Below are 22,060 nucleotides of genomic sequence, written 5' to 3' on the forward strand. Positions count from 1 at the left end.
CAGATGGTGAACTTTTGGGAAAATGTCAAGAGGTCATGGAATTTGTTGTGTTATGGATGATTTAAACTGGAGAGGAGCTCGGGAGACTGGCAGAACTTCTAGATAAGGCTAGAGTTACACACTTCTTGGCCTTTGCAATTCTCTTTGTAAGGAAAGGCAAGCTTCAGGACTGTGCTGTGTTGGCTAGTAGAAGGAAGGCAACTGTCTTGTTTGTGAGCTAAACAGACCTCCAGAATACTGAATTTTGAAAGGGAGGTGTAGGTTTGAGGCTCATTTTGTCATTTTTTTCAAGGTGTGTTTTATTGATGTTGTTTGGGTTTTTTTGTTTGGGTCTTATTCCCCACCACCCCACCGCCCCTGCTGCCCTCCCCTTACCCACGCACAAATGAGCTCTGAGCTGCAGATGGAGATCTGACATGTTTTCTTGTAGTGTGGTGAGACTTAAAAAAGAAATCTTTTAGTTTGTGGTTGCTAATTTAATCATGCTGGGCAAAGTCATAACTTTGCCTTTACTTTTGTGGAGGATTGGGTTGGATGAGCTAACCCTGCCTAAACAATTTGGTTTATTTTTTTTCTTTGGCAGGAAGAAATTTTCTAGGATTTTCCTGGATCCCTATTTCAGAAACTGCATAGATGTTTTTTAATCACCTAATTACCATGTGATCAGCAGAATGCCTATATTTTTCAAGGTATTACCTAGATTTTAAGGGAAATACTTTGAAGTTTATTTAAAAATAGGGGTTAGATATTATAAGGGTATATCTTTTCCCTGTTTATGATGTCTACATACTCTTATTTCTGCATTACTGAGGTCAGCCCTGATACAAAAGTGTTCTCTGTTGTAAAGGCTACGTGCAATACCTATTTTCATTAAAGTGCAATACTGGGTATTATAACAGACATAACTGTCCTAATCCTTTAATGTTACAGAGAAGCATGAAATGATGACTTCAGCTTCTGCCATGTTTTTTGTTGTTGAACTAGTACTTTTCTCTACATATGTTGTGTCCAGTCTGCTCCTGGTGTGCTCCATTTAGATTATTAGAGCCTCCTGGTAGCAAAGACTCTTTGACCTGTTACATCCATGACCCTCCTTATCCTTGACATCTGGCTGTTTGTACCACATATATGAAAACGTGGATGTGACAACGATGTTCTAATTTCAGTAGCACATGGACCAGAAATTTCACTGGGGCATTGGGCTGGGATTGACTTAGCTTTAAGTATTTTAGAATAGATTTGTCTCTTTCTGTAAAGTTTAAATGCTGATTGCCTTTTTTCTTGTTTGCCTATTGAAGGAAAGTTTTTAATGCAGTAGTTTGTCCCTCCAGTATATTAAAAATTACAGAAAATGCACTCTCCTGGCCTCTAATTCATCCTGGTGGAGTATATATGTGCTTGACAGGTAAGGGGTGGATTATTTGGGTGTTTTCTTGCTCCTAATACGTAACTCTGGAACTGCAATGCAGTGCCGATGCTACCTTTAAGCTCTACTATTGTAAGAAACGAGTAATGACTTTCTCTGCCTCTGAAATGCATGTTAAAGGAGGATAGCAATAGGAGTGATGTAGAAAGGATTAATGAACACCCAGAATGTTGACCTGAGGCTTTAACTGTATTGAGTGGTTTTGCATCTGGCTTTGCATCCTGCAGAGTCTGCATGTACAGCCTAGGCAATAGACACACACAGCCCTGTGTGCTTCTCCCCAAACCTCTTTTGGAAAAGAGCTGCACAGCGTGGGCAAGTCACCTTAGTGATACAATCCTGAAAGACAACATCTCTATCATAAAGCTAAGGAGGTATATGGTCCTGAAAGCAAATCTGCCAACATACCATGGCATCTAGAAAGCTTATGTGTGGAACTGCAAATTTTGGAAAAGCAGCCTGTACCAGGCAAAGCCTTTTTCGCTTTGCATGAAGCTACTGTATTCATAGTTTCATAGTTTCATTCAGGGTTGGAAGGCACCACAAGGATCATCTAGTTCCAACCCCCCTGCCATGGGCAGGGACACCCCACACTAGATCAGCCTGGCCAGAGCCTCATCCAGCCTGCTCTTAAACACCCCCAGGGACGGGGCCTCGACCACCTCCCTGGACAACCCATTCCAGGGTTTCACCACTGTACTTGTACTGTGGGCCTTATGGAAGAATAATAAGTAGAAGGGCAGATGTTCACACTCATTTTGTGACAAACATATTGGTTTTGCTCAGGTACTTTTAACTCCAAGAATGAATCTTTTCCATAAGAGAAATGGAAAAACATTTGCTGTGCTTACTCTATCTATTAGGTATGTTTTTTTGGCTGTTCTGGCTTGTTTCACAACAGCACTAGGCTACAGGAATAAGTACAACTATCTAAAGAATGATTCAAGTTGTTAAGTAATATACAATAATGTAAATTAAGTACAAATATGTAAAGAATGGCCTTACAAATATGTAAAGAATAACTTGCATTTGTATGGGTTTAAACACTGTGTACCAGAAATAGAACCACCGTAACTGTGGTGGAACTTCATGGCCCTGCAGCCTGGGAAGCTTGTGAGGTAGTTTGTTGAGGTGTAGCACAGGTTTCTTTCTACTATAAGGACAAGCAGACAAGGCCTGATACCTGATCTAGAAGTCTGTTTCTAGGTGTATTTTCAGAAGCTCAGATGTGGGGAAAAACTCCTCTATATAATAGGACCTTGTTGTATGTGAATGCTGAGCAAAGCATGCATTAGGGAGCCTACAGGAAAGTTGGTGAGGGACTTTTTAGGGTGTCAGGTAATGATAGGACTCCAGGGAATGGAACAAAAATAGAAATGGGGAGATTCAGACTGGATGTTACGAAGAAGTTCTTCACCATGAGGGTGGTGAGGCACTGGAACAGGTTGCCCAGGGAGGTGGTAGAAGCCTCATCCCTCGAGGTTTTTAAAGCCAGGCTGGATGTGGCTCTGAGCAACCTGATCTAGTGTGAGGGATCCTTGCCCATGGCAGGGAGGTTGGGACTACATGACCCTTGAGGTCCCTTCCAAACCTAACAATTCTATGAATAAGTCTCAGGAAAAAAAAAAAAAAGAAGAAAAAATATAGTGGCAAACTTGACCTCATCCCCTTTCAGATAAAGAGGGGTGAGTTGTGGTTGCCTTCAGAAATAACACAGACATTCCTTGGCTGAACTCTCTTCATGGAGTTCTCAGGGGTTTTTTTCCTTTTTTTTCTTTTTTTCCTCTGGAATTTGTGAAATATTATTTGTGTTTCCTTTCGTCACCCAAGATGTGGTACTTCTTTTCCTCTTCACCTGTAGTGAGTCGATGTTTTACCATCAAGGATGTGTTTAATGCATTTCATAAAATCATAGAATGGTTTAGTTTGGAGAAGACCTTAAAGATCATCTGGTTCCAGCCCACCTTGCCATGAGCAGGGGTAACTTTCACTAGATGAGGTTGCTCAAAGCTCCATTAACCGTAGCTCTGAACACTTCCAGCCATTTCTGTGAGGAGGAAACAAAGGAAAAGAGCTAGAAAAGACCAGAGATTGGAAATGTAAGAAAAAGAAAAAAGTATAGACAAAAGTGGATACTAAAAGATGCATCAGGCTCTGAAGTGTAATTTTCTTCTCTTTTTTTCTTTTCTTTCTTTTTAACACAGAGAAATGCTTGTTTTCCTGAAGTTTTTTTGAGTATATTTATCATTCATGGGTATATTACAATGGGAATTTTGAAACAAGGACCTAATAGCCATACTGAATTGGTACCGGTGATGCACATAACTTACAGAAGAAAGTCTTGCTATTCTCAGTCCTACTTTTAAAATAGGGACACAGCAGGGTGTTTAAAAGTGCCCCTGTCTCCTTAAAGAGTGAATGTTGCATATAATTCCCAAAATGGGGCATGCTGAATGAATGAACAGGTGAATTCCTCCTGCCAGCCATGACACCTCACCTAATAGGCTTCTCCGGTGTTAATGGGACTGTCACCAAGGCATGGGGGGGGGTGATGTAATGGAGTCAATGTGGCATATCACTGTGGAGACTTCTGTCTTGCCTCACAGCCTTTGAAAAGGGTAGTAGTGTAATTTTAGTAACATAGGAAGAGAAAATCTAATTTAGGATATAATAATTGCACAGCTTCAGGAAGGGCAGGATTGTCGTGTCATCTGTAGATTACAAACATTAGTTATAAAATAGCATACAATAGTATATTTTAATACTCTTATGTTAAGATTAATGAATTTGTTCTGCTGATGCCACCCACAGACTACTGTTAATATTGCAAATCTGCTAATTTCCAACTGCTGTTTTTTTTTAGTATTATTGTTTTTACTGTTGCTGTTTCTATTAACAATGTTTTTGAAGAAGGTGGTGCTGTGCATATGTTTGCTTCTGCTCACTATTCAAAAAAGGTCATCATGGCATGAGATGCCTTGTGTGTGCACCATAAACACTACTGACATTTTTAATATCTATGTTAATAGTTTAGTGAAATCAAGAAGTCTTTATTGTCTTTGAATTCTGATATTTACCATTAAAGGCAGTTTCTGAATTCCATTCTAAACATGCCATTTCATTTCATATAAGCAATTTCTTAATTTATTTTGCTGTTTACTGTAGCTTACTTTAAAGGGCTGAATAGTGAAACCTAGATTAGAGCAAACTGTACTATTTCATTTATGAAGAACTGTAGACCTCAGCCCCTGGCAAGTCCTTGGACAATGTAAACCAAACAAGCTATGGCCTGTTGGACACATATTAAATTTAAAGTTAAACTGAGACGGGTTTCTGGCCTTTCATTTTGTTTGTACAAGTATCTGATGTCCTCCTGCCCAGCTTTGATATTTAACCTCCGTTGTCTTTAAAGCTATTTATGAGACTCACTTGACCTTTCCTAGGAGCTGAGGGCACTTCATTGTGTTTGCTATGCCATTGGTTTGAGAGTATGGCAAACTTTCTTTCCTATTAATTCTAAGCCCCACCCTCCCCTCCCAACCCAAATCTCGCAGGAAACCCTGACAACATGTGATTCACAGCATGTGAAAGGGCTCTAGCTTTCTCAGAATACAACTTTTCCAATATCTATCTTTTAATTCCATGGGAAAATGTGCATTTACTTTCAGAAATCTTTTTGAGTTGTAAGGCCTGCAGATTTCAGTCCTGTAATACCTATTAAAAAATATATATTTTTTGCTAGGGATGTCTTGCATGAACCAAAAGGACTCTGTGTGCATTACTACTTTGCCATGAGTTTTTAATTTGTAGAAAAAGACATTACAGACCTTTACTGTTGTGTACTTTTGGCTCCAGGGAGATAACTTGTAACAGATCTGAAAGATTTTGCTTCATCATAGGCTTTTTAGCTAGACTTTTGCTGTTTAGATAAAAGTAAATATAATTGTTCTGGATGTTTTCTGACATCAGTTTTCTGTGGTGTAACTCAAAGTAGAATTTCACCAATAAGCTTTTACTTTTGCAGTTTCCATAGGTTTTGTTTGATTATTTGTTTTTAAAATTTGTTTATTTTGCCTTACAGAACTATCACAAAATCAAAGCTTTAGCCAATAAAGGCTTACTCCTTTTTGACTTTTGATGCTACTGTGACACTCATGGGATATGGCTTCAGAGTGTTTGCTGTAAAAAAAACCAACGCAACTCTTCCTGACCTTGTTCCCTTAAGCAAGAGTGCTGCTGCATGCAACAAAGACAGGATGAAATATTGTATATTTTTGAGGGACAGAGGAGAATCAGATTTCAGAGAGATTTCTTAGCAAGTCCTCATTCTCTTCAAGACAGAGCTTGCCTTGCCCTGCCTGAGACAGCAAGGCAAGTGGAAGACAACTGGGTTTTTGAATCTCTGGTTTCTGGCACTGCAATAGCTCTGTGTAGTGTGTACTCCCTATGCTATGGGGACCTCCTGCTTTCTTCATTTTACGTGCAACCAAAGGTCTCATTTATCATACCAATGTGGAGTAAGCCCTATCTCAACTGCTTGTTTTGTAGCTCTTCCAGAGAGTGCTTTCTTTCCACAGTGAGTCTGGCTTTACCTGTGTGCAGATCTGCTGTGCCAGTGGTGTTTTCAGCTCTGCATATTTATACACAGCTAAACAGATTGGTACAATAATACACTGATAGGCTGAGTTGTACTTTGGCAGTTTAAGAGTAGACTTTTGTGTGATTCTGCAAGTTTGTACCTCTGGGCAGGAGCATTGGCAGAGAGAGCCTAGGGAGCTGTGGCTGCCATCCTGAAGAATGCAAATTCCCTGTGGCCTGTGCAGACATGAGAAAGGAGAACACAGCAGACAAAGGACTAAACCCATGTCCTAAGGTGGCCTTCCAGCCCATCTTGTGGCCTCTGTCCACTGATTTGGTTGGCCTCTTGGCCTGGGTAATTTATTCTGTCTTTAAAGCTCTGCATTTATTTTTTTCCCCCTCTCTCCATAGGATACATATTATAAAATGGTTTAACATCACTTTATGTCCTAGTCACAGAGCTTGATACAAAGAAAAGTAATCTCTCTGCATCTCCTGGAACTGAGATCTGTTGCTGGTTGGGAGCGAGTGTGTGCATGTGTGTATTTTTTCTGTGAAGAACGTGCATTTTCCATGTCCCTGTAGGAAGTGTCTGAGATAATTTATATAGGATTTAGATACACTGGCTGATAAATTGATAAACATAGATTTATTTATTTATTTATTTATTTATTTATTTATTTATTTATTTATTTATTTTCTCCAGTAAGTGAGGTGCTTCAAGACTTGCGCCTGGATTTCCTTTTTTTCATGTCCTACCTAACTTCTCATTTTTAAAATGAAGGTGTTATACAACTGCACTTTAAAAAATAACCATTCAGATTGTTGCAGCAATTTTGTATATTCTCTGTGTCTGTGGAGGGGGGGAGGACTAAAAATAAATCCATGCTTTGTTTCCAGAAAACATTTGTGTTCGTATAGCTGCACTGGTTGGTATCCAGCCAGTGATAGGAATTTAAAAATGAATATTAATAAGTTGAATATCGAAGGATTTGGTGTGCAGTTATTTATGCGTGTGTAGCTTTGAAGGTAGGAATAGATCCATATTCTGAATTTGCTGATTTCCAGCAATTCACACGCTTTTCTGCCATTCTATGTGCCAGTAAACTGGTCTGAGAAAGGCAGGTTAAACCCCCAGAAAGTTCACCTGAATATCAGGCATTTTCCCCTTCTCATTCTGCGTGTCTCAACCATTTTATTGGGAAGATGATGAAACGTCAAATTTGCTTGTTGTTTTTTCTCATAGTTTTCCACTTGCTTAGACCTTTTCTTAAAGAACAAAGGAAACGTCCAGACCCCCAGCCCTCACTGGCTTCCAGTGCATGGAAAATTAATCTGACTTCACTGGAGTATGTATTAGTGCATTGCAGTAGTGTTTTCTGCTTTACCTGAGGAGAAAATCCACATCTGACTTACGACTAAGACCAAAATTCTAATGCTTCATTAAAACTGATATAGGTGATTGCTCTATATATTTTACAGGCCTGTGATGTAAATTATGTGATATGGTGGTAAAAGTCTCCTATGTTTTCTTGAAGGACCCTACTGAGAAAACTTGGGGCCACAATGTATCTATAAATTTAATGTTTCCTACATGATGTACTACAACTATGACATTTACAGTAACAGTTGTATTTCTTGATTGTTTTTAGAAATTTCCCCTTGGTTACATGTATTCAGAGCAGAAAATGCTGTGGACTTCTCACAGTTAACCTTTGACCCAGGACAGAAAGAGCTTATTGCTGGAGCAAGGTGAGAAATCTATTTTATTTTCATGTTGAATCAGACCACGTTTTGTTCTCTGTTAATAAGTAATACTGAGCCAAATTCTAGCATCATCTTGCTTTCCTGTGATTCTCCTGCCTTCCTGACTTATTAAACTGAACATAATTTTTGTTTATATTTTCTGGTTTTGACCAAAGTTAAAAGATGGACTGCCTGGTATCAAGGATCCTAGTAGCTTACACAATTTTCATTTTTAAGAGGATTGTCCTTCAGTACTTTCAAGCTTTGGATGAATACGGTAGAACAGGCAGATGCTGTATGACAGTGTGAAAAAAGTTACCTAAATTTGGCAACACAGTATGGCCCTTTGTGCTTGGGTGATTTCTAATAATTATTCAGTACAATGCCAGGAACAATCTGTTAAAGATTACAGAATTAGTGGTAAAATCGGTGATAATCATACTTTTTGCACAGTAGGACAGTGCTGTGCAAGCTGTGTTCGACAGTAACACTGTCTTAGGTGTCAACATTGAAGCAGTGACTGTCCTTGAACGACAGTTTTTCTTCTCTTAGCCTATGAAGTATAGTAAAACATTTTAGTAGGCAAATAAATTTGTCCATCTAAACTTATCATTTAAATCTACCTTCTGAGTATATTTTACTCTTGAATTAACAAAGTGTTTTGTTACGTTTTTCTGTTACATTTGGCACTGGACTGTGCTTCTGTTTCCCAATGCACTTCTTAGTTCAAAATGCAGTCATAAAACGCACTGTGAGTTTTGTTAATCCTTTTTCTCCCATGTGCTAACAGAAGTTGCGTATCTCCAGCTGCAAACTTTCTGAGTATGGGCATACATATATGGCTTCATTGAAGTGGGGTATCTTGTGCACTCATGTCGATTGCCAAATGAAATGAGGTATGAGGCTATCACTTGGCGTTGTTCTGTAAAGATAGCCAGCGTAAGTCAGGGCTGCGTCAGCTTCTCCTCAGTCCCATGAAACTGTGTGTTGGGTTGATGCATGCTGTATAGATCTCAATAAACAATGAAAAATATGATATTTTTTTCTTTCTCATCCTCTATTTTATTCCCTCCATACTCTCTTCATCTGGGTGCCAAGTCTCAGCAAAGAATATGGTCATTTAAACATGTGCTTTTGATGAAGACTATTGAATCACCATGGGATAAGCTTTGGCTGATTTTGTTGAATAGTCAGTGACTATTAAAAAAATGCCAGCTGCCAGTTCTGCCTTTTGCAATAGACCCAATACAGCAAAAGTAATGGCATTCATTTGGTTTCTCTGAAAGTTAATTATGTTTCAGAGCTTCATATCTCTTGTCCAGGCTAAAATTGCAAAATTAAAACTATTCCGTGTTTCTAAAATTGCAATAGAAACCTTTGGTTTCCAGGGTACAGTATGTCTATTATGCATTCATATAACGTATTGGATTTTTCCTATCCCTATTCTGCATTTCCATTCTAAATTCTAAGCTTTTCCACAGTGCTTTTGTGTTTGGCCATGGAGACTTCTATTTAGAATGATTGAATATGTCAGTGGGTTTTTCCAATTGTGTTATTGATATTAGAGTGTCATTGTCATTTCTTGAAGCATTGTGCCAAACAATAGGATGAAAGTCATTGTATGTCCTGGAATCATAGATTCAGAGACTAGCAGCAGCTTCTCAGGGTGCATCCCAAAAATGCAAGTGTTGATCTTACTGATGGTATACCTTTTGCATATTGTCCCTACTGCTGTGTAGAATGAACACATTTACCGTGAATATGATGTCAGGTTTTCTCCTTGTTTGCATGAGTGGTGTTTGCAGCCTTTCATAGTCTTAGCTGGTTATGCTGATGTTTGTTTTTTTTCCTTAAAATCCTGTTTGTAATTACTCTTCAGGACCATATGAACTGAGCAATTAATATTACCATACTTATGCAATGGCCTGTGAGCAGACTTTTAGTTCAAGTTTCTTACACATCTGCCTCACAGGATTCACGTATCTGAAGAGCCGTTACAAAAATTAATTTTCTTTCCTAAGCCACAGATGTGCTGTCATAAAGACAGTGAAGGGAATGTACTCTTAAATCCTCCTCCCTGGTGAAATGTCTTTTTGGTATATGGTTATGTCTCTTGGAACATTCCAACAATCATTAGTTTTTATTTATTAGCTTCTCATACTAACCCTTTAGTACTGAAAAATGAGTAGATATGTGCGATGGGCTTTCTGTAAGAGCTGAATAGCTGAAAGTTCCAGTTAAATGTGCAACGTGGCACTTGTAAAGGTGCAAATAAACTTACATTGCTTTGTTTGCACAGCCAAAACAAGTACTCTCATTGTGGTTTACTTGTCCAGCATCCAAACAAAAACAGGGAGTGATGCTTCCACCGTGAAACTTCTGCTTTAGTTGAGGTAGTATTCTTCTAAACTAGATGAATGATTTTCACAGCCAGGACCTGTATCTTGGCTCATCTCAAGTGATTTTTTTCTCACTTTAGTGGAGTGTGAGTGAACTCTTCCCCATAAGTTCTCTGTATTATAAACCAAGCAAAATAGTGTTGCCATAATCTGTCACTACTGGAAATTCTTAAATCCCTTTTCCATCACTAATATTCATTGTGGATGATTCACTTTGATTTTTTAAGTTCTACAGCCTTTAAAGTGGTTCATGTGTTGTCTGTCTTAACATGCAAGCCAGTGAAGATCCTGGCTGGGATCCTGACTGGATTCCAGTTAGGAGCTGCCAATGTTATTAAAAGGTAGGTATGATCCCATGATGCCTCAAAAGGTGTCTCCTGTAGTGACAGAGAAGTATTAATGTCATTGCACAAGGTCTTTGAGAGATTTTAAACTGTAATGGTGTACATTAGTCTTCTTATATATACTTAAAGTCAACCAAAATTTGAAATAGGTGTAGGGAAAGGCAGCTAAAAGACATGAGAAGAGGGTTGGAATTGTAGTGCAGGAAAATAGGCTGAGTGTGTGCACAGTGTCTGCCCATAAATCCATCAGCAAGTACATCTAGCGAAGGAAATTGCTGTATAAATGACACGGTAGTGTTGGCAGAGAACCAAATCAGTTTAAATTGGCCATGGGTAATTTGGTCAAGAAACAATGAATTTTGTCACATTTTATTAGTGTGACCAAAACAAGAACAGAAATAATTTTGAGATAGTGATCTCTAAATATATGAAAGGGCATTTTCTACACTACTTGTTATCGTAGTATATAGCAATGATCAGCAAGGTCATTACTAGTACTGAACTGCTAAAATCAGTCTTGCCGGTCCAATCTGGGAAATAAAGGTGCTTTTCTGATGTGTGTTCTGTATTTGCTGTGCAGAAATATTTTTTTTCACAGTTTTATGTTCTGCGCCTCTCTTGGGTTGTCTTGTAGGCCTAGTGAGAAGTCTCTGGTTGATTAATTCAGTATCCTAGCTGTATTTCAGTATCTTTACGCCATCTGCTGTGATCTACAAATGTCACTATTCCACTATACTAACACAGACCTTCAATTTACTCACCCAACCCACACTCGTACTTCCCTTGTGCTGAGGAGTTGCCTATAATTTGGAGTCTTCACCCCTTTCCCTCTCCCACCACCCCCATCAAAGAGTGAGGCTACTGATCCCAGTGAAGTTTGGGTTGGGCTCAGTCTGATTAATTTTTACAGCATGCAGTCATGTTTTTCTGAGCACAATAGAAACTAGTAACTGCAGCCCATTTTTTTGTGTACCTTCCAAATTCCTCACAAATCCTGTACCCCAACTGTGGGGAGTATATATATTTCTTAGGTCACACTCATATGTGTTTCCTACCATGAAGTCCAATGGCTCTTAGTAGCAGCTTTTTAATTTCTAACTATTCCTATACAGGCTCAGTAAAAATTCCTGTTTGAAATTGTGAAAGGAGCTAGCACAAATTTCAAGTTTAACATCTGTGTGTCAGACTCACTTGACAATCATTCACACCTTCCAGTGTAACAGATCTGCTTAATAACATGCCCTGGATCTGAAGAATAATTGTTGTCATACTATTTTAAAACAGTGTCATCTGGTCTCCTGTCAACCTGGTATTCAAAAAAAGAGATACATGTGCGCTGTTGGTGAGGGCTTCAGAGGGAGAGGAATACCTTCTAAGACAACTGATGAGTTAGCATGGATCTCAGCAACAGCCTACAGTTGTTCTGCTTGCCTGGGAATACTTTGCACAAATTGTCTGCCTAGAAAAATTCATTTAGATAGCTTTGAGAAATGGGGGATTGGGGTGTCAGGGGTGAGGACAGGCAGAGAAAAAGGCAAAGAGAAATTTGTCTTGCCTGACTTTGATGAAACAGCCCAAAGTACATAGCGAGGACAAGCAAAGATTACAATTCAGTTTATGAACCCAGGTTAAGGGAAGAAGAATGATTTTTATGATGATTGCTAGGTTTTAAATTTTGAATTTGAAGAATGTGACAGATTTTTGTGTTACATGAACTGAGTCTAGAATTAATGTGAAAGGATTTTTTTTTCTCCATAGGTATATGCTAAATTGTATAAGACTATACAGTTGTGTAGAAGGGGGGGAAATAAACAATGAGAAACACTCTGAAGAAAAAATTCAATGTGTATGTGAGACAATTGTTTATACATTGCAAAGATCATTGGCTTTTGACATGGCAATGTAGCTATGTTCCCATGAAACTATCTTAAAAGTTTGCCCCAGGCATTGTTCTTAACATCACGTATGACCTGGCAGACAGAAATGGATGAGTTCTCTCGCAAGGTGAACTTTCTAGGGAATTCATTGGTTTACTTTGAAAAAACCTCATATAGCAGGGCAGAATTTACTTTGATAGTTAAGTGGCATCAGTGGAGGATTACTCTCTGGGCATTAGCTCCTCGGTAAGGTCAAGGAAATGAGAGACTGCTTGTTTATCTTGTTTTGATAAATCCTGATAAAATATTCAGCGGAATATTTCGGTGTGTGTTATTTAGTGGACTGACCTCACCGCTAAACAAATATGATAATGATTTCTGTATGTTGAAATGTCAGTAAGTATGAAGATTAATGGATGCTTCCCCAAGAACAACCTTCTTTGACTTCATCAAAGTGCTTTGCTGTATGTCCTGCAGTGTTTTCTTTGCCTCCTTTTTTGGAATGGTGAACTGATGGGGGAAAAGACCAGCTCAGGGGAAGGATACAGTGGTGTCTGAATTGCCCAGGCAAACTCTGCCTTGCATTTTTTTAGGAGGAATGAGGTTAGAACAATTTTGCTTTTAATCCGTTCTTTTTTTGTCTCCCCCCCACCTCCCACTTTCTTTTGTTTTTTTAATTGCTGACATTTAAAATATATTTTTTTCTTAATGGTTTTATTCAGACCATGCAAGAATAATTATGTCAAAATAAAATTGTTTATTTGAAGGAAAAATGAAGTAATCCTATTCCCAAGTCTCTTGTGCTTGAAATTATGAACTGGTAGGAACCCAGCTGGAGTTCATTCTTAAGATGTGATTATTTATTTATTAAATTTGAAGCTGGGCTACATCAGCTATACTCAAAAATTCCAGTTACTTAACAGAAATGGCTCTCAAAGCTATTCAACTTTTTTCTTCCTCTTTACTGGATAATATTTATTTATTTATAGATATATTTTTTATACAGAACATCCTAATAATGGTGTCTTTCTCCTGTATGTTCTCCTGCAAGTTAATTAAACTTGCTTTGAGGATTATAACTTTCTTTGAGGTGGCTTATTGCCTCAGTCACTCCATATCCTGCTGATGAAAGACTGCAACAGTCTGCCTTTTCACTTAATTAGATGTGTGTTTGGGAACGTTAATTTGAAGCATTACCACTACTTGCCTTAATAACAGAAAGGCAAATTAAAGGATTCATTAACAGTAGCTTAAGAATCTCTAATAAAGGAATAAATAACTGTATAGGTGTGCTGTTTGCTGTTGTCTGCTCCCAGCAGGAGAATCCGAGAGCTTCTTGTTAATGAGATGCTCAGAGTGCTGCATATTGAGAGAATATGCAGGCACCAGGAATTACTGCTGTATTCTCTGAGTATTCATCTGGGTTTCATTTTACACTTGGTTTAGGATAATCAGTCTGTCCTTCTGCTGACTGGTCTGCTCTGAGATAAAGTATGGTTTAATGTAAACTCTAAGAGAAAGTATCATCATATTGCTGCAGAAAGAGGATGGTCGTTCTTGTACTGTCTCTCCTACCTTGCCAATAGCTTCCTAAATGTTTTTAAAAGGTAATGCTTTGTACCACTCCTTCTCATCCCTTGTTCTACTATGCAACTTTCCTTTCCTTTACATTGGATCTAATAGTAGTCTGGTTGCAGAATAACAATAGTCAGTTCACTGGCCCCACCAAATTTACTCATTTTCTTGTGATTATTTGATGTCTTACCTTTTTAATTAGTGGAACCAACATGATTCATCATCAGGGGAGTGCTTGAGGTAACATGAAAGAGCCATGATAGGAGTAAGTGAACACCAATCCTGTAGTGTAATCCATCTTTAGAAATAGCATCGGATGAGTGATGTCCTGAAAGTAATTGTCTTTAATTGAAGTGATGACTTTATGTATACACACTTGATCTGTTCTAACAGTCATGTGTCTTGCTGCAGTGTGGCAACTTATGCCTTCTAGTGATTCCTGGTTAGACTGTGTTCTCCTGTGTTGTCACATCAGTTAGCTGCTCCTTTCTTCTGCAGTGAATGTTAGTCTAAACAAACGGTTTCTGTCCTACATCTCCAGCGATTTGGTCCTTGCTTATCTTGCCTACTTGTGTGTGTTTTTGCGGCACTGATATGCAGGACAGCAGCTACCAGCTGTCCAGAGGCTGATAATCATGATATAGAAGAATTCCTAGGTCTCTGAAGGGCTCTTCACTGTCTCTGAAGGGCTCTTCACTGCCTCTGAAACATAGGTGCCTTGCATGAGGCATCACTGTGCCCTTGTGGTTGCACTTGAGTGGCTGCACTTGTCTTGTAAGAGGGCTGCTCAGATGCTAGGCAGACACGTGGACTCAGTTCTCATTCCAAGGGTACAATCAGAAAATTTAACAGTGCAATGATGCATACCATGCACGTGACTTAATCTCTCAGAATTTGATGGGAGCAAATATATTTTAATATATATTTATATAAACATTTATACATGTATTTTTATATGCATATACATTTAATGTAGCTGTGTGTCGATGACGTGTATTTTAGTGTGCACCCTGCTTCTAAGTTTCCGATGTACAGCAAGTTTTCATTGAAGGGAAGTAACTGCTCTGTTGGAATGGCTCTGACAGAGAACTGCGGTGGGATCACAGAGGAGAAATTCAAGGGTGGCATTGAAAATGTGAGCTATTGATTTTAGGATCTCCTTTCTTTTAGTATCTTTGTAGCATTAATATGATCACATGCTTCTTTTTTTTTTAATAATTTTGTTGTCACCATTTCTTTTCTTTATAAAATAAAAAAAATAAACAAAACAAAACAAACAACCCCCAAAAACTTTGGTACCTTAGATTTTTTGTCTTCTCCCTCCACCCACTTTCCATCCCAAAATACTCAGCCGCTCAAGCAAACTTTGTGCCAGAATGGATTACTGTAGGAAAAGAGGCCAGAACAGATGTGAATTGTCTAAAATTTCTGTTTAAGTCCATTTCTGTTATTGTAAGGTTGTTTTTGTTTGGGTTTGTGGTTTGTATTTCATTTCTTTTCTTAGGAGATATAGCAGCATCATTTAAATTTAATGGGAAATTAATCTTGAAAAGAAACAGAAGATGAATGTGTTGAACAATGAAATGGTAATAATATAGGACTTTCTACCCTGTTTATGTGGGTGGGTATTGTGCAGTGTCTGCCATGTCTGCCAACATGTAAAAAAACAGGGACATCTACTTTGACATCTGCGTTGCCACATGAAAAATGATTAGAAGAGTTCGTAAGCCACAGTCATGACATACAGGGTTAATGTTCTGGTAGAGGTGCGTCATGACCTGGTATCCTGAGCCAACCCTGGGCAGTGGGGGATGTCGTGCTAGGATTCAAAAATTACTTTGGAGTAAATAAAAGCAAACTGACACCAAACAGCTGATGAGTTGGGTTTATTAGAGCTAGTGAAAACTCTTTGTAGTAGACTGGTGCAGAGGGAAAATGGGAAGAAAAAGGGAGAGGACTCTATATATATATATGGAGAGAGAGAGTGAGAGAGAGAAAGAGAAAAAGAGAGAGAGATAGTAAGAGATAAATATCACCACTCCTTGAATCCAGCAAAGATGTTCACAGGAGTACTCCAAGTTCTTGGACTTCTTTTTCACTTATATTTCCTGTGATAACTTAAAATATAAACAAACATTTTCTATGTCACCAATTTTTATTTATGTTATCTCCTTTCCTCCTCCTCTTACTTTTTTTTTTTTCTTTTTCTTTTTGTTTTTTTGGTTGCTTGGTTTATGTCCAGTGGCTGATTGTTTTATTTCCAGTTGCTGAACTAGAACTGGTTTTACTCAGAACTTTCCCAATTTGATTGTGGAATTACGACTTCTTGCTAAATAGTTAATTCCTTAAGAGCTTATATTTCAGTTTCATATTTAATATGTTTTCCTTTTGAATGAAATTATCTTCTTTCATGTATAATAATTCATTGGAAGAAGTGCACAGGAAGTAATCTTTTACTAGTTTATTTCAAGGGGTTTGGCAGGGTGTCTGGTATGTTTATTGGTTCAAGTTTTCAATTGCAGATGCATATGTGGACTTGGGGTGGGGTAGATGGGGTTTTTTTTGCTATCTTCTGAGTTTTTCAAAAGCTTCATCTATGGAATATTTTACTAAGCTGGACATGGTACCGTAATACTTTTCTAATTAATGTCTGTGTTTAATGCAGCAGTATTTATTGTTGTTGCATTCACATTTTATAGCTTGTCATGTTACAAAGCAAATGGTTAAGTGCTGGATTTAACAACCATTACCAACATACTATGCTTTTGAACCTGTGTGGGTTGTCAACTGATTTTTAATATGGACTTGTTTAGGACCCTACAGAAGATTACATTTGTACTTTTATCTGTAGTCATACTGAATGTATTCACTGCAATAGATCAACAGGTATTGTTGTCTAGATGACTGGAATGTGCTTTTTTGTGTGCTTCATTCAATTCCCACTGATACCAGTGGAAATCTTTTGCCATTTGGTTTGAGCAGGCTCTTGATTAACAGGTTTTAGTCATCATAGTTCAGCTAGGAAAATTGTCCACTGCTGTGAATGTGATGCAAAATGCTTATTGCCTCCTGGCTATCTGAAAAAAAAAAATAGGATACTGCTTCATCTCAGAGTTAGCTGTGTTTTATTCTCATTACAGTGTCCTTCTGTTTGCAAATTTATGTAACATATTTGCTTTCCTCATTCATTAAGCACCAAATGGAAACAAATTTACCAATTACTGCCAGTGTCATATCAGTTTAATTCCAGTATGTAAAGCTGTATTTGGCTTGCCTTTATTACCACCATTTTTGGACAAGAGACAGGCCTGTGTGCTAAGAGGTCCATATCTATGCTTCAGAAATGTACATGGTAATTTTTATTTCACATCCTTCATTGCCCTCAAAGCATGAATACGCTAGAATAAAGCTAAATAGAGGTTGAAAATGGCAATCCAGAGCATAATATCAATGACATATTGAAAACTATCATCACCTATATTGTGACACTATAATGGCTTTGCACAGCATGAAAATTGGCATTGGCTTTTTCTTAGGACTACCAGATTTATTAATATCTTATTTCCAGTGTGGTTTTTCATTGTCACCCTTGTATTTTTTAAGCCTTATTTTTTTGTCGTATATGTAGTTTCTGAACGAGTTATTGCTTATTAGAGATGCATGCCTTGTAATGCTAAAGTGTTGCATTTGTACTGATCCGTAAGCTAAAACTCTAAGACCAGGCTGTCTGCTCATATATCCTGCAACAGAGACTGCATTAATTTGTGGAGTGAGATGCAACACCCATGTGCCACTTCTGTGAGCCTGATACCACTGGGTTAAGAAAATAGTTTATACCTGCTGAGAATGCAGTTGAATTTTTTTCTGGAAGAAAGAAGTTGTTCTGCTTCTTGTAAGTGGAAGAGAAGATATGCCATGGCAGTGAAAGTGTAAATTTCATTACTTTTGGTACCTAAAATGAAGTAAACACAGTCAATGATTGTTAATGGAAGCTATTCTACAATGAGTTACATTGGACATAATATTGCAGACAATTTGTGTATATTGCACTTATTCATCTTTTTTGTTGTTGTTGTTATTTTAAGTGAAGTTATGGAGTCCTCTAAGTTAATGTTACTGATTTTCTAGGAGTAAATTCAAATGGAATTACACTAGTCATTCAGAAGGTTCTTCCTTTTTATCTATAAAAATCAGTCTGTACTGGCATTGGAAAATCAGAATTACTTTAAGGTAAAAATTAGGCAGAGGAGGACTAAACATTTTTTTTAAAAAGTAGACAAAAAAACCCCACGAGGTGTGAGAAGAAATGAAGAAAGAAGAAAAAAATGTTCATGGGGTATGGTTATGGAACATGGAACTGCTTTGTTGCAAACCGAGCACAAAAGAGAATCTGCATTAGAGGAGGATGTGATGAAATCAGTTCAGAAATTGTGTAGTATTTGCTCGTTTTATGAAAGTCATGACCTGATACCATAAGCACTGCCAACAAAGCTGGTTTATCAGAACAGGCCTAAGAAGACATCTGCTTTAGTTAGACACAGTAAGTTGGGAGGAGTTGTGGTAGTGCATATCTATTGCACCAGTATGGGCTGAAAGAGGTGGTTTTGGTCTGTGCGTTATGCCTACTTCTCTGAGGATTCTGACCCACACATCAGTGCCTTCGTGTTCTGTCTTGTTTGTGGTTTGCCTAAGCCCCAAGTTCTGGAGGTGCAATGGTCCTGCTTGTAGAGAAGAAGTGGAGTGAGAAATGCTTTAGCAGTAAAAGCATGATATTAAGAAAAATATGCTTGGTTTGTGTGTAGTTCCTATTGTTTTTGTAAAAAAATAATTCCTTGAATTTCAAATAAATAGATCAATTGTGACAGAGCTTCAGGTAGAATTATGAAAACTCTGTGGCTTCTACAGAAACTCCATCATACTGGGATCGTTTGCTTCAAACTTTACCTGTTTGTGGATGAGATAATTGCATACAGTTCCCATCACTGTGACGAGAAATGGAGAGCTTTCCTCAGCCTGTCCTCTTATTTCTCATTTAGACATCCAACACTGGTCACTTGAATCTGCCAATGCACTATTTCTTCCTATTGATTCTAAAGAAAGACTGGAGCAATGACTCAGATGTAGGTGCACGCCGTACAAGTATCGAATTCAGTCACACGCAGCCAGTCCTTTAAACTGAAAATGTGTTTTCAAAATTGCCGTAGCCCAAAGGGCTATATGTCAAGACAGTCTCTGAACGAATCTAGTCCAGACTGAATTCAGCCACTTTTAATTTTTTTCTGGCTTGTATGATTGTTATGTTTTTATTTAAACACTAGTAACAATTATTTTCTATCTCCTTTTTCTTTTTTTTTTTTTAAAAAAAAAACCCTCAGAAACTACCTCTTCAGATTGCAGCTTGAAGATCTTTCTCTGATACAGGTATGTTTTATGTCTGTTTTCTTTGTTCCTTTGCGTGATATAAATAAGCAGGTATTTTAAATCAGATTATCAAAATATTCATAAGCTTCATAACTACAGAAAAATATGCATCTGTTTTGGTCTGTGTTGCAGCCCCATGTTATGTAAGTCATATAATCCATTTTAATTCCAGATTAGCCTTTGACCCAGGTCATGCAAACCTGATGTTACCTTTGCTGTGGTTTTGTTAGAGTGGATCTATAACAAAAATGGAGACTGGGAGGGATTGTTCTTTTAGAAAAAAGTTCCAACTTATTATTGTGCATCTTCTGCATTCAGAACTTTTTGTTCTTGTAGAGAAAAAAGAAGTTTTTTTAAACAATGGTAAAATTAATTGATGCTTCCTGAAGTCAATTAAGCAAATAAACCAGCAACATTTCAAGGGAGAAGTCTATCATAAACACAGCATAATCTCAGTTTGTGTATAAGGCAAATATCTATCGTTTAAAACTTTTTAGACCTTAGGTGAAACAAAGCCGTTTAGAGGCAGTTGGGTTTCATAGGTAAGTGAGAATCCCTAATCAATTTATTTTACTGTGAACTTCCAGTGGCTGCCCTTGGATCTCTGATGGTGCTGCTGTGGTTTATTCTGTCAATTCATGGATTAAAGGGCACAACTTTCCTCTGTTAGGATAAGTATCAGCAGGCTGAACTTACTCATGCAAGAGAACTATGTAGCCTACAGAGGTTTATAATTGTGCTGACTGACTTAAACAAACATCCTCCCACCCCAGTCAGCAAATAATCTAAAATGAGGACAGAAATCACTGTTGATCTTATACTATGTTACTACATTTTGGTCTTATGAATGTGTAGAAACCTTTAAGAAGTCTTCTCAAGCTGACTTTTGGTAAAGTTTCTTACTCCATCTTCAATCCTGTAGCACCATTGGTTTGCTCTTGTGTCTTCAAACCTTTTTTCTCAGCCCTTTAGGGAGATTGTGTTTCTAAGTCAGAACCAAAGCATGTAACTTTAAATTGTTTTTCTTGCAACAGCGTATCTTTACTACTTCTACCCCAAGTACTGAACACTTTCCCCTTATTTTTAAATGTACTGTTATGACTATTTTAATATTCATCCTTTACTGATACTCTTTTCCTCTTCTTCCTCTCTTTTTTCCCTTCTGGTTCTGTCAGAATACCCTAGGAGATCTCTTACCCAAAAATGTGATTCCTTGGGTGTGTCAGTTATGGCAGGTCTAAACCAGCTATCAGGTGACTGAAGCCCTTGTTTTGATCCAAGTAAACCAGAATGTTTAGGTCTTCCAAACACATTGCACAGCACACAGCAGTCATCTTGTAATCTGATCTGCAAGTATGAAGACAGTCACTGATCTTATAGTCATAAAAGTAGGTTTGGGAGAGGTCCCCAGAGGCCATTTAACCAGTGGAAGTACCACAGGGCAGAACCAAAGGTCAGGGTTACTATCCTTACTGGTTGTTACTTGTCTGAACTCTTCTTACAAATCTTGGACCTTAAATGTGTGCACCTTTTCTCAGCCTTTATTGTAAAATGTTCAGATGTGAAGCCAATCTCTGTGTAAAAGTTTTAATCATGAAAGAGACATTAACCATTCTTGTGAAAACTTGGAATTCAAGCTTACTGGCTACCAATCTGAAACCAGCTTAAAATCAAAACTGTGTTTATAAAAAGATTCCCAGATTTGCAGACTTTAAGTTATATTTGAATGGAGGATTACCTCAGGTGTAATAGAGTTAAACTTTTATTTATGAAACTTTAGAGCATGTGAAGTTTCTCTCATTCACCTGTGGTGAAAGAATTTTTTTGAGCAGGATTGAAGGATATAAAGTTTGAGTTAGCAATTAAAATTTACAGTATATTGAAGCTCCAGATCTTTAAAACCTGAAACTCTTATGATTGAAGGATGTAGGAACAAAAGTCGGAAGCAAAGTAAAAGTTGTATGAAATCCTTGCAGATCAGAATGCTGGAATTTCACAGAGAAATACAGCATACTGTGGTTAACTCCTTTATATTGTATGTGCTAGATAGCATTTGTTTTCTGACACTTTATGCACAGACAGAAGAAGAACTTTTTTGCACTTTTTCTTCATGCAGTTAAGAAAAATTCAGATTATTTTTTCTACTTTCATTGCTCACTTTGATTTCCTTGCACAAACCAGCCTTTGTAAAAACACACAGATGTTTCAAAAGCTAATAAATGGTGTTACACCTGGGATGAAAGTTGCATGGTAAAGTCTTGGTTGCAAGAAGCTTTCAGTGTAGCACAAGAACAATACACCTGGAAACATGACAACACATCCATTGTTGAATCATTTTAGAAAATTGCTCAAGCTCTATCTGTGCTATTCTTTGTCTGAAGGAGGAGGAAAATTACTGACTCTTCCTCATGCATAGATGATTCTTACAGCATGGAAGCAACATGATTGTTTACCTTCTTTACTTTGGGTTTGGGTTTTGTTTGTTTGTGGCATTTTGTCGTTTATTTTGTGGGTTCTGTTTGGTTGGTTGATTTTAATTTGATTCATCACTTTAATCTTTCTTTTAGAGCATTTTTCTATCTGGAAAAAAAAGAGGGAATGGCTAGAACTTAATCTTGACTGTTAATGCATCTCACTGAATTTTGTATAAACAAGTATCCTTGTCTGTCATGCTTAAGTGTCTGTTGGAATGTT

The 22,060-nt window shown here is 37.7% G+C and overlaps 1 protein-coding gene across 8 annotated transcripts in view; it reads left to right on the plus strand.

Annotated features, from left to right (window-relative positions):
- The window catches only part of SEMA5A (semaphorin 5A), a 306,539-nt gene that overhangs the window by 108,292 nt on the left and 176,187 nt on the right, over positions 1 to 22,060 (plus strand). For all 8 annotated transcript variants that reach the window (XM_068162023.1, XM_068162027.1, XM_068162025.1 and 5 more), the window contains 2 exons: positions 7,657 to 7,756; positions 19,321 to 19,366. In XM_068162023.1, the coding sequence (XP_068018124.1) occupies positions 7,657 to 7,756; positions 19,321 to 19,366 (146 nt within the window). The remainder of the gene's footprint in view (positions 1 to 7,656; positions 7,757 to 19,320; positions 19,367 to 22,060) is intronic.

The sequence above is a fragment of the Melanerpes formicivorus genome, unplaced genomic scaffold (assembly GCF_026170545.1).
Source record: "Melanerpes formicivorus ecotype bairdi unplaced genomic scaffold, bMelFor1.0.p_v2 SCAF_61, whole genome shotgun sequence".
NCBI classification, from domain to species: domain Eukaryota; kingdom Metazoa; phylum Chordata; class Aves; order Piciformes; family Picidae; genus Melanerpes; species Melanerpes formicivorus.